At 35.2% G+C, this 14560-nt stretch overlaps 1 protein-coding gene across 2 annotated transcripts in view; it reads right to left on the bottom strand.

Annotated features, from left to right (window-relative positions):
- Positions 1–14560, bottom strand: part of LOC120422430 (midnolin homolog) — a 330394-nt gene that overhangs the window by 5414 nt on the left and 310420 nt on the right. For both annotated transcript variants that reach the window (XM_052710973.1, XM_052710974.1), the window contains one exon: positions 8715–9160. In XM_052710973.1, coding sequence (XP_052566933.1) covers positions 8715–9160 — 446 coding nt within the window. The remainder of the gene's footprint in view (positions 1–8714; positions 9161–14560) is intronic.

The raw sequence follows: 14560 nt of genomic DNA, 5'->3' as shown, positions 1-14560 counted from the left end.
GTATGCACTTCGGAAGGAATCGGCCAAGAAAAATTTCAAATGGGCAGCAGTGGCAGCGAAAGCAATCCAGAGAGGGTGAAGAAAAGCCCCAAGAAAACACTCCCTCTTCTTTGTTCTGCTGTTCGTAAAGCTGTTTCTTGACCCCTTTCCTGCCGATCTCCACACAGCAAAAAATCCGATGGTAAAATCGCATGCAAAAGCATGCACATCACCTTTGTGAGCAAAAGCATGTAATATTGTATGCGAAAACGTGTACATAATAAGCATGTACAAAAGAAAAATAAATTAATGTTGCACACCCCAAAAATAACATCAATCTGTTGAGAGTCATATCCCGATTACCAAGTCCGCGCCCCAACCGTCTCGGCTATCTCATATGAAAAACATATTTTTGAAAAGCTGAGAAAATTTTCCATAATTTGCTTTGAGAACTTTGTTGATACGACCCTTAATTGCTGAAATATTGCCAGGCAAAGATTTAAAAACAGGAAAATTAATGTTTTCTAAGTGTTTGCGTGAGACTTAAGACTAAGAGGATTGCTCGTACTTGGAATATCCACAAATTTGGAACAAAAAATCTAAATCAAACCATCCACATTAACGACCCCCGGGTCTTTTGTGGTCTCTATTGCAAGTTTCTGCTCGAACCTAGGAGTCCGAAGGCTTGAATGGGGAGAGCACCCAAACCTCTTTCTACTCCAAGGAACCTTCTACCCCAGTGTTTGAACTGACGACCTTTGGATTGCGAATCCAACCGCCGCCAGCGATTCCACCGGAGTAGGCTTGGTTTGGTGTGTTGTTTGTACTTATGGCATGGAGACAACTCCTGGACTGACTTAACGGCCTAACAACCAAGGCCGGGACCGACATTTTACTTCCTCATCCGATGGAAGGTTGCAGCAGATGGGAATCGAACCCAGAATCATCCGCTTACAAAGCGGACAGCGTAACCATTCGGCCACGCACTGCCATATGGAACACTTTTGGATTTTCTCGTCAATAGTTTGCAACTTTTCAAAATGTCCTGCTTTTTATGGGATATGGGAACGTTAAGCCTAATTCCAACTAAAATCAAAATAAGAAACCATATTTTCAGTTTCGAGACTGATTAATCAGCTTTTTAGTTAGTTTTCGAGGAATTTTCATTATCATTGAAATCTTTTAGTTAGTATAAAATAATGTAGTTATTTTCAAACTTTCACAAGAAACCAAAATTAGTTTTATTAAACACGGTTGACGTGACTCCGTGCAAGAAATCTAAAAACACTCAACGCAATTGTTTTGAAAAAAGTAATATCTATTCGAACGAAAAAACAACACGATTAATAAATTCCGAATAAAATTGACATCCATAGCAGTAAATTTATAAACCAGAACCAAACTGTCACTTTCAGCACGTCTCACAAATAGTTCAAAACATAGAATTCTTCAAAATCAAAATATTTGATTCTGCTGCTTTCGCCAAACAAAGCATCTCAATAACAGTAACTTTGTTTGTTTAAAAAACCGCCAGTGCATCGCCAAACCAAAAATGCACCACCGTCAATAGCATCAACAAAACCAGGGAGTTTAAGGTACCCACCCAGCATTTGTTAAGGCGACACCCATCGCTGTTTTCAAAATACACAAATGACCATACGGAAGCTCGCGCGATAATTTATACCCACGTCGCGATGGGACGAACCATTTAACGTGTTTTTGATGACGATTGGACCCAACCAAAACTCCAACGCCAGGGCCCATAAACAAATCGGCCACTAATTTATCGGTTGCACGTGTTAATTAGTGCATCGGCGGGTCGTTTTGACGCGAAAACAAATCACCAAAGGCGGAGATCTCGGAGGGTGCATTCGGTTCGTTGGAGGAATTTCTTCCGAGAGATGCAACACACCCGTGATAAAACGCGGATTAGTGTCAATCCCCGGCCCGATCTAGATCGTGTTGAACAAGAGCGAAAACTTCGCGTCGCGTCAATAAAAAGGGGCTCTATTCACTCTATTTTAGGGAAAAATAGAGTTTCAGAGCGGCAGGAAGAATCAAGAAATGGGTGGGGCCGAGTTGATGTTTTTGATTCTGAAAGAATTGGGCAATCGGATCTTTGGTATTGTGACTTTTTGAAGATGAGAAAGCCGTCGTTAAGCATAAGAACTGTGGGCACTAAACTAGTTTAAAAACAGCTTAGCTTAATCAGTCGAAAAGTTTGATGTTTTCTTAAGCATCGGAAGTCTGCAAAGTATGTTTGATTTTGATGGGGTTAATAAACACAAGATATATTCAAGACAATATCAGTAGACCAACCAAGGCGCAGTGTTCGGTATGGCAAATTGAAGTGGAATAAATTGTTATTTTTTTATTTAAAGCCCAATGGTGTCTTCAGAAGCTGGAGTTAATGACATACATTGTGACGTCCTTCGAGGTCCGAAAAAAATTTACTTTGTTGAATGACGATTTAGGGCTTTGGTTTCTCAGCAAAGTTGTAGAGGAGAAAATTGAAAGTTTGTCTAACATGCTTAGTCTCTATCCTTGATCTACGCGAGATTTACGCCATCTTTGCAAAAAATGTCGAAAAAGGATTTTTTTGGTGATAACTCACAAAAATCACACTTTTTTGCCGAAGGCATCAAAATGTTTTAAGACTTAATTGAGGAGTTATAACTATTTTTTAGTGTTTTAAACCTATTTTTAAGTTGCTCTATTTTCAAAACGTTCCTTTCGGCACAAAAGCGAAAAAAGCATACCCGAGCAGACGGTAATAACTTGGGAATAACATTTTTTGATATTTGAAAATACTAGGCCAATAACATTTTCTGTTATTTATAACAAGATTTGTTATTCCTCGTTATGATTTTTTTGTTATTGGATTGTTATTGTAATAACAGACTAATAACATTTTTAGTTATTCTTCGAACAAATCTTCGTTATTATTTTTTGTTATTTTAACAACTAATCCGATCATCCCAATAACAGTTGGAGTTATTCTTCCATAACAAAAAATGTTATTCCCCAGTTGTTTTGGCTTTCAACCAATATCAGACCAATAACAAATTTTGTTATGATAACATAAACTGTTATTAAACCCTTATGCAAAAATGGATTTTTCAAGAAAATTCCATAACATTTTCTGTTATTTTAACAGTATTTGTTATTGAAATGGCATGAATTTTGTTATTACCGTCTGCCCGGGTACACACTTTCAACTACATTTCCCGAAAATATCTTCGTATCTTTCGGTGTCTCCCGGGCAGACGGTAATAACAAAATTAATGCGACTTCAATAACAAATACAGTTAAAATAACAAAAAGTGTTATGAAATCTTCTTGAAAAATCCATTCTTGCATAAGGGTAATTCTCCGCCAACTCACACAGCAGTTGCCCCGACCCCTCTTCGATTTGCGTGAAACTTTGTCCTAAGGGGTAACTTTTGTCCCTGATCACGAATCCGAGGTCCGTTTTTTGATATCTCGTGACGGAGGGGCGGTACGACCCCTTCCATTTTTGCACATGCGAAAAAAGAGGTGTTTTTCAATAATTTGCAGCCTGAAACGGTGATGAGATAGAAATTTGGTGTCAAAGGGACTTTTATGTAAAATTAGACGCCCGATTTGATGGCGTAATCAGAATTCCGAAAAAACGTATTTTTCATCGAAAAAAACACTAAAAAAGTTTTAAAAATTCTCCCATTTTCCGTTACTCGACTGTAAAAAATTTTGGAACATGTCATTTTATGGGAAATTTAATGTACTTTTCGAATCTACATTGTCCCAGAAGGGTCATTTTTTGATTTAGAACAAAATTTTTCATTTTAAAATTTCGTGTTTTTTCTAACTTTGCAGGGTTATTTTTTAGAGTGTAACAATGTTCTACAAAGTTGTAGAGCAGACAATTACAAAAATTTTGATATATATACATAAGGGGTTTGCTTATAAACATCACAAGTTATCACGATTTTACGAAAAAAAGTTTTAAAAAAGTTGGTCGTCATCGATCATGGCCGTTCATGGTCACCCGCGACAGACACGGACGACGAAACAAAGAGAAACGCAAAAAGTAACTTTTTCAAAACTTTTTTTCGTAAAATCGCGATAACTTGTGATGTTTATAAGCAAACCTCTAATGTCTATATATCAAAATTTTTGTAATTGTCTGCTCTACAACTTTGTAGAACATTGTTACACTCTAAAAAATAACCCTGCAAAGTTAGAAAAAACACGAAATTTTAAAATGAAAAATTTTGTTCTAAATGAAAAAATGACCCTTCTGGGACAATGTAGATTCGAAAAGTACATTAAATTTCCCATAAAATGACATGTTCCAAAATTTTTTACAGTCGAGTAACGGAAAATGGGAGAATTTTTAAAACTTTTTTATTGTTTTTTTCGATGAAAAATACGTTTTTTCGGAATTCTGAGTACGTCATCAAATCGGGCGTCTAATTTTACATAAAAGTCCCTTTGATGCCAAATTTCTATCTCATCACCGTTTCAGGCTGCAAATTATTGAAAAACACCTCTTTTTTCGCATGTTCAAAAATGGAAGGGGTCGTACCGCCCCTCCGTCACGAGATATCAAAAAACGGACCTCGGATTCGTGATCAGGGACAAAAGTTACCCCTTAGGACAAAGTTTCACGCAAATCGAAGAGGGGTCGGGGCAACTTTTCCCGATTTCGTGTGAGTTGGTAGAGAATTACCCATAAGAGTTTCATAACAGTTTATGTTATCATAACAAAATTTGTTATTGGTCTGACATTGGTTGAAAGCCAAAACAACTTGAGAATAACATTTTTCGTTATGGAAGAATACCTCAAATTGTTATTGGGATGATTACAATAACAATCCAATAACAAAAAAATCATAACGACGAATAACAAATCTTGTTATAAATAACATAAAATGTTATTGGCCTAGTATTTTCAAATATCAAAAAATGTTATTTCCAAGTTATTTCCTTCTGCTCGGGCTGGATATAACGGTTTTAATTCATTTATTTACATATTTTACATGGAACCTAATTGATAGCGATTATCACAATCGGTAATCTTGGCGTAATATTGAATATTTGACCCTTTTGAAATGTTAATCCTAAATTAAAAAAAACATGAATTAATTTTTAATCTTTGCAGGGCAATATCTCAGCAACATCGTATCAAAAAAGTTCAAGAAAGCAAAATTTTTGGGGTTTCCCAGCTCTTCAAATTTTTTTTTTCAAAAGTGGGCAAACATGGGCACTTGCTTTAAAAACGAATAACTGCGGCTATTTTCAAAAAAGTTACCTAAAATGGTCAAAATTTCACTAAAGTACTTTTTGATTGCAAAATCAATTTTACATCAAAAATAAAGCTAAAACATAAATACATATGAAAAAAATAAAAAAGTGTTTTTTGCAAATGAAGTGACAAAAAGTGAAATAAAAAATCACTAAAAATTTTTACCGTGTATCATATTTTATATATTTTTTTTATGGACAGCTGCCAAATTTGTATGGAAATTTATATGAACAAACTTATGATGCAAAATGGCTTCTTTGGGCATACAGGAGGCACAAAAAAAACATTTTGAAGGTTGTTTGTTTTTTGTTGTTTGTTGTTTGTTGTTTGTTGTTTGTTGTTTGTTGTTTGTTGTTTGTTGTTTGTTGTTTGTTGTTTGTTGTTTGTTGTTTGTTGTTTGTTGTTTGTTGTTTGTTGTTTGTTGTTTGTTGTTTGTTGTTTGTTGTTTGTTGTTTGTTGTTTGTTGTTTGTTGTTTGTTGTTTGTTGTTTGTTGTTTGTTGTTTGTTGTTTGTTGTTTGTTGTTTGTTGTTTGTTGTTTGTTGTTTGTTGTTTGTTGTTTGTTGTTTGTTGTTTGTTGTTTGTTGTTTGTTGTTTGTTGTTTGTTGTTTGTTGTTTGTTGTTTGTTGTTTGTTGTTTGTTGTTTGTTGTTTGTTGTTTGTTGTTTGTTGTTTGTTGTTTGTTGTTTGTTGTTTGTTGTTTGTTGTTTGTTGTTTGTTGTTTGTTGTTTGTTGTTTGTTGTTTGTTGTTTGTTGTTTGTTGTTTGTTGTTTGTTGTTTGTTGTTTGTTGTTTGTTGTTTGTTGTTTGTTGTTTGTTGTTTGTTGTTTGTTGTTTGTTGTTTGTTGTTTGTTGTTTGTTGTTTGTTGTTTGTTGTTTGTTGTTTGTTGTTTGTTGTTTGTTGTTTGTTGTTTGTTGTTTGTTGTTTGTTGTTTGTTGTTTGTTGTTTGTTGTTTGTTGTTTGTTGTTTGTTGTTTGTTGTTTGTTGTTTGTTGTTTGTTGTTTGTTGTTTGTTGTTTGTTGTTTGTTGTTTGTTGTTTGTTGTTTGTTGTTTGTTGTTTGTTGTTTGTTGTTTGTTGTTTGTTGTTTGTTGTTTGTTGTTTGTTGTTTGTTGTTTGTTGTTTGTTGTTTGTTGTTTGTTGTTTGTTGTTTGTTGTTTGTTGTTTGTTGTTTGTTGTTTGTTGTTTGTTGTTTGTTGTTTGTTGTTTGTTGTTTGTTGTTTGTTGTTTGTTGTTTGTTGTTTGTTGTTTGTTGTTTGTTGTTTGTTGTTTGTTGTTTGTTGTTTGTTGTTTGTTGTTTGTTGTTTGTTGTTTGTTGTTTGTTGTTTGTTGTTTGTTGTTTGTTGTTTGTTGTTTGTTGTTTGTTGTTTGTTGTTTGTTGTTTGTTGTTTGGTGTTTGGTGTTTGTTGTTTGTTGTTTGTTGTTTGTTGTTTGTTGTTTGTTGTTTGTTGTTTGTTGTTTGTTGTTTGTTGTTTGTTGTTTGTTGTTTGTTGTTTGTTGTTTGTTGTTTGTTGTTTGTTGTTTGTTGTTTTTTGTTTGTTGTTTGTTGTTTGTTGTTTGTTGTTTGTTGTTTGTTGTTTGTTGTTTGTTGTTTGTTGTTTGTTGTTTGTTGTTTGTTGTTTGTTGTTTGTTGTTTGTTGTTTGTTGTTTGTTGTTTGTTGTTTGTTGTTTGTTGTTTGTTGTTTGTTGTTTGTTGTTTGTTGTTTGTTGTTTGTTGTTTGTTGTTTGTTGTTTGTTGTTTGTTGTTTGTTGTTTGTTGTTTGTTGTTTGTTGTTTGTTGTTTGTTGTTTGTTGTTTGTTGTTTGTTGTTTGTTGTTTGTTGTTTGTTGTTTGTTGTTTGTTGTTTGTTGTTTGTTTTTTTTTTTTGTTTTCTGAATGCTGAATGGCTGCTAAAAGGTCATATTTAGACCAATTTTCCAAATCTTACCTATTCCTATGGAGTAACAATATAGCCTACTTTGAATCACACAGTCGCAATTGCACAAACAATGTATGAGGACCTTGCAAAACTCAGTTTAGCAGCAAAAAAATACTATTCAATTTGCTTTTTTGCAAAACAGTAAATAAACTACTCTTTAAAATCATATAAAAAGAAAAATTATTGCGCATTTTGCACTTTACTAGAGTGTTTCGCAATTATTTTCATCACAGTATTTTTTCATCACAGTGATTTTTCTTCACAGTGATGACGAAGATATCCGTTGCTATGGCAGGCTGTTTATGTTGATTTATGTATTTTTGGAAATTATTGGCTCGTCCAGCCCATAGAAAGTTTTACGGACCGGCTAAGTGATTCAAGGGACGAAGGCTTGTTCCGGAATCGTGGTCTCTGGTGTCATGGCCTATCTACAATCACTTAGCTTAGAAAATTTCACTTAGCTTAGGAATTTGAATCAATGGAAATGAATCTGAGTTTCTACAATGGAAAAGTAATCAAATTAGAAACTGACGTTTGGTTTGGAAAATTTCAAAATCTACGGTAAGTTGACGTTTCCATATCAAAGGTAAACAAACAACTGCATAGCAACGTATATCAGCCCAGCAAGTTTTCTAAGTTGATTGTGGATGACGAACGTAAGTTGCAAACTTTCCTAAGTAACTACTTTACTTAGATGTTCTAAGCTAAGTGATTGTAGATAGGCCATCAGGATGCAGCGGTGTTGCGGAGGCTTACGATGGATCTTTGACTTTTTGCCGGACGGATGGTGGACAACCAGCGGGCGTTGCGGACAGGCGTCTTCAGTACCCGCTGATCCTGCGCTACCGAGAGGGGCCCCTTCATGGCGATGAAGGCCAGGGGCCTGAGGGTTATCATCCTCTACGGTCCTCATATGGGGAGGCGACAGACAGCGGCGGAGGAAAGCTGCCCGGGATTCACGCTACCGATCAATAAGATCAATACGAGATGGACGAATGCTCGGAGTTTCGCCGATGGAGAGGGTGATTTGTTACCCTTCGCTACCCTGGAGCTTGTCCGATGTACCAATGCCATTTAATACATGAAATCTTTTCTAATAAAGTCTTTTAAAAATATGTTCTTTCGGTTCTAGCACCAATAGGGTAATAACTGTTTTTACTAAAAAAATGTAAAGGCTTCTTTCGTCTACGAAGTATTGGTTTTAGCCAGAAATCTGTTAAATTTATAGCCAATCCATAGTACCGTTTATGGATTCAGCGAACACATCTCGAGGTGGCCGATAGAATTATGCCCTCGAGCTCATTAGAAAAAAAAATAACCTGTAAAAAAACTCTAAAGTTCCAACAACGAGAATCGAGCCAGGAGCCTTTAACAGACCATCTCAATGATTTACTGTCTCGGCTACCACAGTTTGATGACTAGATTGTGGTTAGAAGTTGATGCATTACACTTGTTTTGTTTTGATGGTGTGATGCAAAATCAGTTTGCCAACTGTGATGAAAATTTTCCCGCAGCACTCAAAATTTCATACTCACCACGTAAAGTCCCTAAAGGTGCTGTACGATCCGGCGGGTGACGGCGACACGACGATGTCCTCATCCAGCAGCATCGAGTTGTGGTTCCCATTCGTCACAGCAGTTGTCCCATTGACCGTCGTCGTCGTTCCAGGTTGACTTTGCTGCTGCTGTTGCTGCAGTTGGTGTTGCTTTTTGGTGTAAGACTGCGACTTTTGCTGCACATCGATCAAATTCGTACTGCTGCGGGCCCGGGGACTGCTCGCGTTGCTGCTGTCCGAATCGTGGTTGTGGTGGATGCTGCTACTGCTGCTGCTGGGAACACGGGACACCTGCAGAACGCTCTTGGATCGACCAATGTTGGTGCTGCCGTTGGTGCCGATCACGTCCAGACTGCGGTAGCACCGGTCCAAGTATCGAACCACTTCCTCCATCACCGCGCGGTACATCTGCCGGCTGGAATCGACCTGGGGAAGGAGAGAAGACGGTCAAGTTGTGGTGTGAACTGTGTGTGAACTCCAAAATTATTATGTTGTGACATGTCTTCTTTTGCCACGTGTCTCCCCATGGGACGTTTAAGTAGGTAACCGAGATTCCCAAAACAAACAACAGGTCTTCATTCTTTTTTGTGATGATTCCAAAGATCACAAGTCAGAAAGAGCGAGAAAAACACGTGAGAAGTGAAAGGTTGCTGCTACTGCACAACGCACGCGGGGGAAGATTTATGACCACGATAATCCAAATCTGCTGCGGAAGCTAAATCCAAGCCAAGCTAATATATGTTGGGTAAACAAACGAGCATCATCGTGCGCAACGCAATGGCTTGAAGGTTTTTGGGACGGATCCAGCAACAGTAGCATCAGCAACAGATACAATGTACAAAGTACCTTCTTTCTGGTTGTGGAATGCATCAGCTGGCAGCCTCCCATTTGGAGGGCGGTTATTACTGTCGTCATTATTATCATTAAGGTTGGAGGAAAAGAGTTTTGAAGATGCGTCTTGGGTGAAGAAGGGGCATCACGACGGTATTACTTGGTTTTGATGAGACATTTGGGAGGAATGAGACAATTTGGAGAGTTTTGACAAGATAAAAAGATCTCCTGGAAAAAAACTATTTGCTTGGTATTACGACGTAATTTTAGTTGGTGGATGCTAGTGCTGTTCCAGATTTATCTCGATGAACAATTGTGTGGCAAACAAACCTTCGATCTATTTAGGAAAAAAAAGCCATTTCAACGTTCCGAGAAAAGCGCGCTTTAATATTTGACCTTGAATAAACAAAAACGAAAGCACGCAATGTAAACAATAACAAACACGTTTTGTTTGGCTGAAATTGGTTGCTGGAGTCCCGAGTTATAATAACAAATGTTTAGGTAGTCGTAGTTGTGTCAAATCCGCTCTAACCTGAAATCCCTTTGGCCAGTTGTCACACTTACATCAATTTTCAGGGAGTGACAAGATAGCACGACAAGATTGAAACTCCATTCATATGTAACAAGATTGAAGTTCCTTTCATATGTAAAGTGACAAAAATGCACGGAGTTTTTTCAGATTTCGTTGAATATCTCAGGATTGGAATCGAATTTTGGGGATTTTGTCACAAAATGGCGTTCTTAACTCAATTTGGCCCAAAATGCACTTACGACAAGTTAGCACGATGGCGACAAACTGTTACAGTACCCGAGCATGGGTAAATAACAAGGGAAATGCGTAATAATACCTTTCTCTGGTATCAATACCAAATTTTGGTATTCCTGGACCCTTTGAAATTTGTCTTAAGGATTATGCAAGAGCAAAATGTGGTATCATACTAATTTAAGGTATTGTTTTGATATTGCAAAATTTCAGAATTTGTCAATGATCGAACACCACATTTTGGTATTCTTTTGGTATTACAGTATTTTATCAAATTCCTCTGCAACTATGGGAAAATTTTGACCAATTTTGACAAAATAATTAATTTTGCGCTAAAATGATGTCTCAAAGCGAATGCTTTTATTCAAAACCGGAAATTTCAAACTTGATTTTAAACATTTTTGATATACCCCCTATAGAAATGACTTGAAATTGTGGAAAATTTTCTAAGTCAGGATGGCACATTTTGGTATTATTTTGGTATTTAAGTGTTTTATCAAATTCCTCTGAAACTATGGATTTTTTTTAAATTTTTGACGAGATAATTAATTTTGCGCTAAAATGACTTGAAACCCAAAAATGTTAAAGCTGATTTAAATTTTTTTTTGTGATATACCCACTAATATTTTTTTCAAAAACGTTGAAATTTTTCTAAGTTGGGATAACCAAATACTTTGAAAAACGAGTCAATCAACAGATTATTGAATTTTGGTGAATTTCAATCCAGTTTCATTTTAATAATACTTATTTTTCAATCTTGTTATTTTTCAGAAGCTTCAAGAACTTCAAGTACAGCCGTTCATCAATGACAAATGCATTCGGTGTGGTGAAGAATATCACTAAAAACAACATGGAATCATCAGGTGAGTAGATTTGGTTGTTGCATAAGGATCATTTACGTTTTTTCACTAACTGCAAGTGCTGCACTAACAATGGTATGAAAATAGCAAATTTTGGTATTACTTGTGCAAATACCAGCGACCAAAATGTGCTCTTGGTTGCCCAGTAATAGATGGTAAAATACCATGAAATCAAACCAATATCATGTTTGTGGAAGACCACAGGAATACCAAAATATGATTTTCCAAGGGCGCGGGAATACCTAAAATTAAAACCATGACAATACCAAGTTTTGGTATTCAAGCAATGTTCAAAAATCCAGAAGACCTCAATTTGGTATTGAAATGATTTTATTTTGTGGTATTATTTTACCTTTGGAATAACATGGTATGGTATTGTTGTACCCTTCCACATACAAGATTTTGGTATGATTTCATGGTATTTTACCATCTATTACTGGGCAACCAAGGGCACATTTTGGTCGCTGTTATTTGCCCAAGTAATACCAAAATTTGGTATTCCCGTGTTATTTACCCCTGCTCGGGTATTTTACCTGCAGAGGGTGACAAGTATTCAAAGTAGTACTTTGAAAGTACTTTAAGAAATCGTTTAGAATAAGCAAAAAAATGTTTAAGAAGTTAGTGAGCTAAAAAAAACGAAACCGTTGGTAAAAAGGATAATTTTAATATTCTCAAAGTGTTTTGTGCTTTTTTAAAAGAAATTAATTGTTTCTTCCAAATTACAATTTTAAATTTCTTTGTGGCAAAAATTTCCAACCCCTTTAGCAATCTTCAAAATTTAAAATATGGATCTATTAGACACCAAGCAAGAATTTAATTACATGAACCCGGCTAAAATAGCCTTTTTCTCTGTTAAGCTTAATAATGATAAACTTTGTTCTGAAGTATTTTTTCATGCTAAATTTAAATGTTGAATTATTATATAAAAAAAATCATATGAGAAATTCTCTACGAAATGGGCTGATTTCAAACATTGAAAATGCAATTTGCAATCGAAAAGTACTCTACAGATTTTTTGATAAACACAGAAAAAAATAATGTAAATTTGGAAGCTGTAATTTTGGAAGGTTGAATATTACCTCTTTTATGATGTAATTTTACCTCAATTTAGACTGAAAAAGTGACATTACACCAGAAAAGTGGTAAAATTACACATTTCCAGAGGTAAAATTACACCTTTTTTCTGACATAAAAGATGTACCCCTTCCCAGATGTAATATTACCATGATTTTTTTTTTCTGTGAAGGGCTCAATTTTCAAGATAGAGCCACCGAAAGTATGCTTATAGCGAAATATTTTCAGTTTTTCGATTTTAAAAAATAATGACCATGAGTGACCATTTCTATTTTATTTTTTTGAAAGTTCACAAAATTTGCCATACAATTATCTAAGAGACATTGAAGGTTGGACCTCTGGTTGGTGAGATACAGCAGCTTAAAGAAAAAGAAACCGAAAAATTGAAGTTTTCTAAGTCTCACTTAAGGGGTTACATACATGTAAATCGATAAAAAAAAAGTCAGTTGTTGGTGTGAGCACACACTTAATTTTATTTAAAAACTGTTATCAGGGCATTAAAATACACATTTTCATCTATTATCAATACATATTTGAAGACATTTGGTAGTATCATTGCCGAGATATAGCTATTTGAAGTTAGCAGTTTCAAAAAACGGGTGCCACGATATCTTAACACTGCCTTGACCAAATTGGCTCAAAATTTTGGTGAAAACTCGTTAAACCGGTCCTGTGTGCATGACGAAGGCCGATTTTCAAAAAACTTATTTTAAAAAAAGATAAAAATATTTTTGTGGTTTTCATATTCATATAAAAAATATTTTTTTAAAAAAGCAAAATTTCAAAATCGGGCTTCGTCATGCACACGGTATATGTCTTGAAAATCTTCACCCCAAATTTTAGCCAATTTGGTCCATCCCATCTCGAGATATCGTGGCACCCGTAAATTAACTCGGTGTTTCGAGAAAAACGCTCAGAAAGTTTGACAGCCCGCATAGCTCACGGAAAAATGTTGAGCTGAAAATCGTCTCTAACTTAGTTTAATCGTGAAATATCTCCATGAAACTTTCAGGAGTGATTGAAAATCATCTTTTAGTGGATTCAAAAAAAAAATCTGTTTTAAGAAATTTTGTGATTTTCTACATGTTTGTAACCCCTTAAACAACCTTCAAATATCTCAGCAACTAAAGGTCTGATTTTCAATGTTAAAATATGAAACATTCGTGAAATTTTCCGATCTTACCGAAAGCAATATTTAATTTTTATTTTCCAGATCAAGACTGACATTTTAAAAGGGCCAAATAAACGCCCTTTTGAAATGTTAAACTTGATTCCAAAATTTTTAAATATTGTTTTCGAAAAGAACTGCATATTTCACGAATTTTTTAACATTGAAAATCGGAGCTTCGATTGTTGAGATATCGACATTAGAAAATGGTGGGTTGTTTGAGTAAGACTTAGAAAACTTATTTTTTCCTTTTTTCTTAAAGCTGCTGTATCTCAGAAACCAGAGGCCCAATCTTCAATGTCTCTTAGACAATTTTATAGCAAATTTTCTGAACTCTTAAAAAAATATTTTTAGAAATGGTCACACTGGTCACTATCTTTAAAAATCAAAAATTGCAAATATTTCGCTAAATTCATACGGGACCATCCATAAACCACGTGGACACTTTGAGGGGGGGGGGGGTATGGCGATTGTCCACGATCCATACAAAAAAGATTTTTTTTGTATGGACAATTGTCCACGAAGGGGGGGGGGGGGGTAATAGATTCCCAAAAAAGTGTCCACGTGGTTTATGGATGGTCCCTACATTTGGTGGCTATATCTTGAAAATGGAGCGCTTTATCAAAAAATGTGTTAGGTACTTTTCGATTGCAAATTCAATTTTGCATTAAGAAATTTGATCAAATATTTTTTATGTGAAATTTAGATTTTTTTTCAAAAATCACTATTTTTTTCAAAAAAATATAACTATTGGTCAAAAGTTGCGGGGTTTTGTCCCCCAAAACATATAAAAAAAATCACGAAAATCAAAAAATACCTATTTTGGGAAATTGAATTTTTTTTCCGTGTACCTATTTTTTCTCAATAGTCCTCAACAATACCTACAACTTTGCCGAAGACACCAAATTGATCAGAAAATTCACTCAAAAGTTACAGCTGTTTGAATATTTATGTATCATTTTTGTATGGACAGCAGACAAAATTGTATGGAGCCTTGTATGGGTGAACCAATGACACAAAATAGCTTCTTTAGTCATGAAAAAGGCCGCACAAAATTTGAGCCTAATAAAAAAATACAAATAAAATCCATTTCCGGTTTTGGTAGAGAATTGCTCATATTAGAAAATAAA

The sequence above is a fragment of the Culex pipiens genome, chromosome 3 (genome assembly GCF_016801865.2).
Source record: "Culex pipiens pallens isolate TS chromosome 3, TS_CPP_V2, whole genome shotgun sequence".
NCBI classification, from domain to species: Eukaryota; Metazoa; Arthropoda; class Insecta; order Diptera; family Culicidae; genus Culex; species Culex pipiens.
This window is presented reverse-complemented; position numbering and strand designations above follow the sequence as displayed.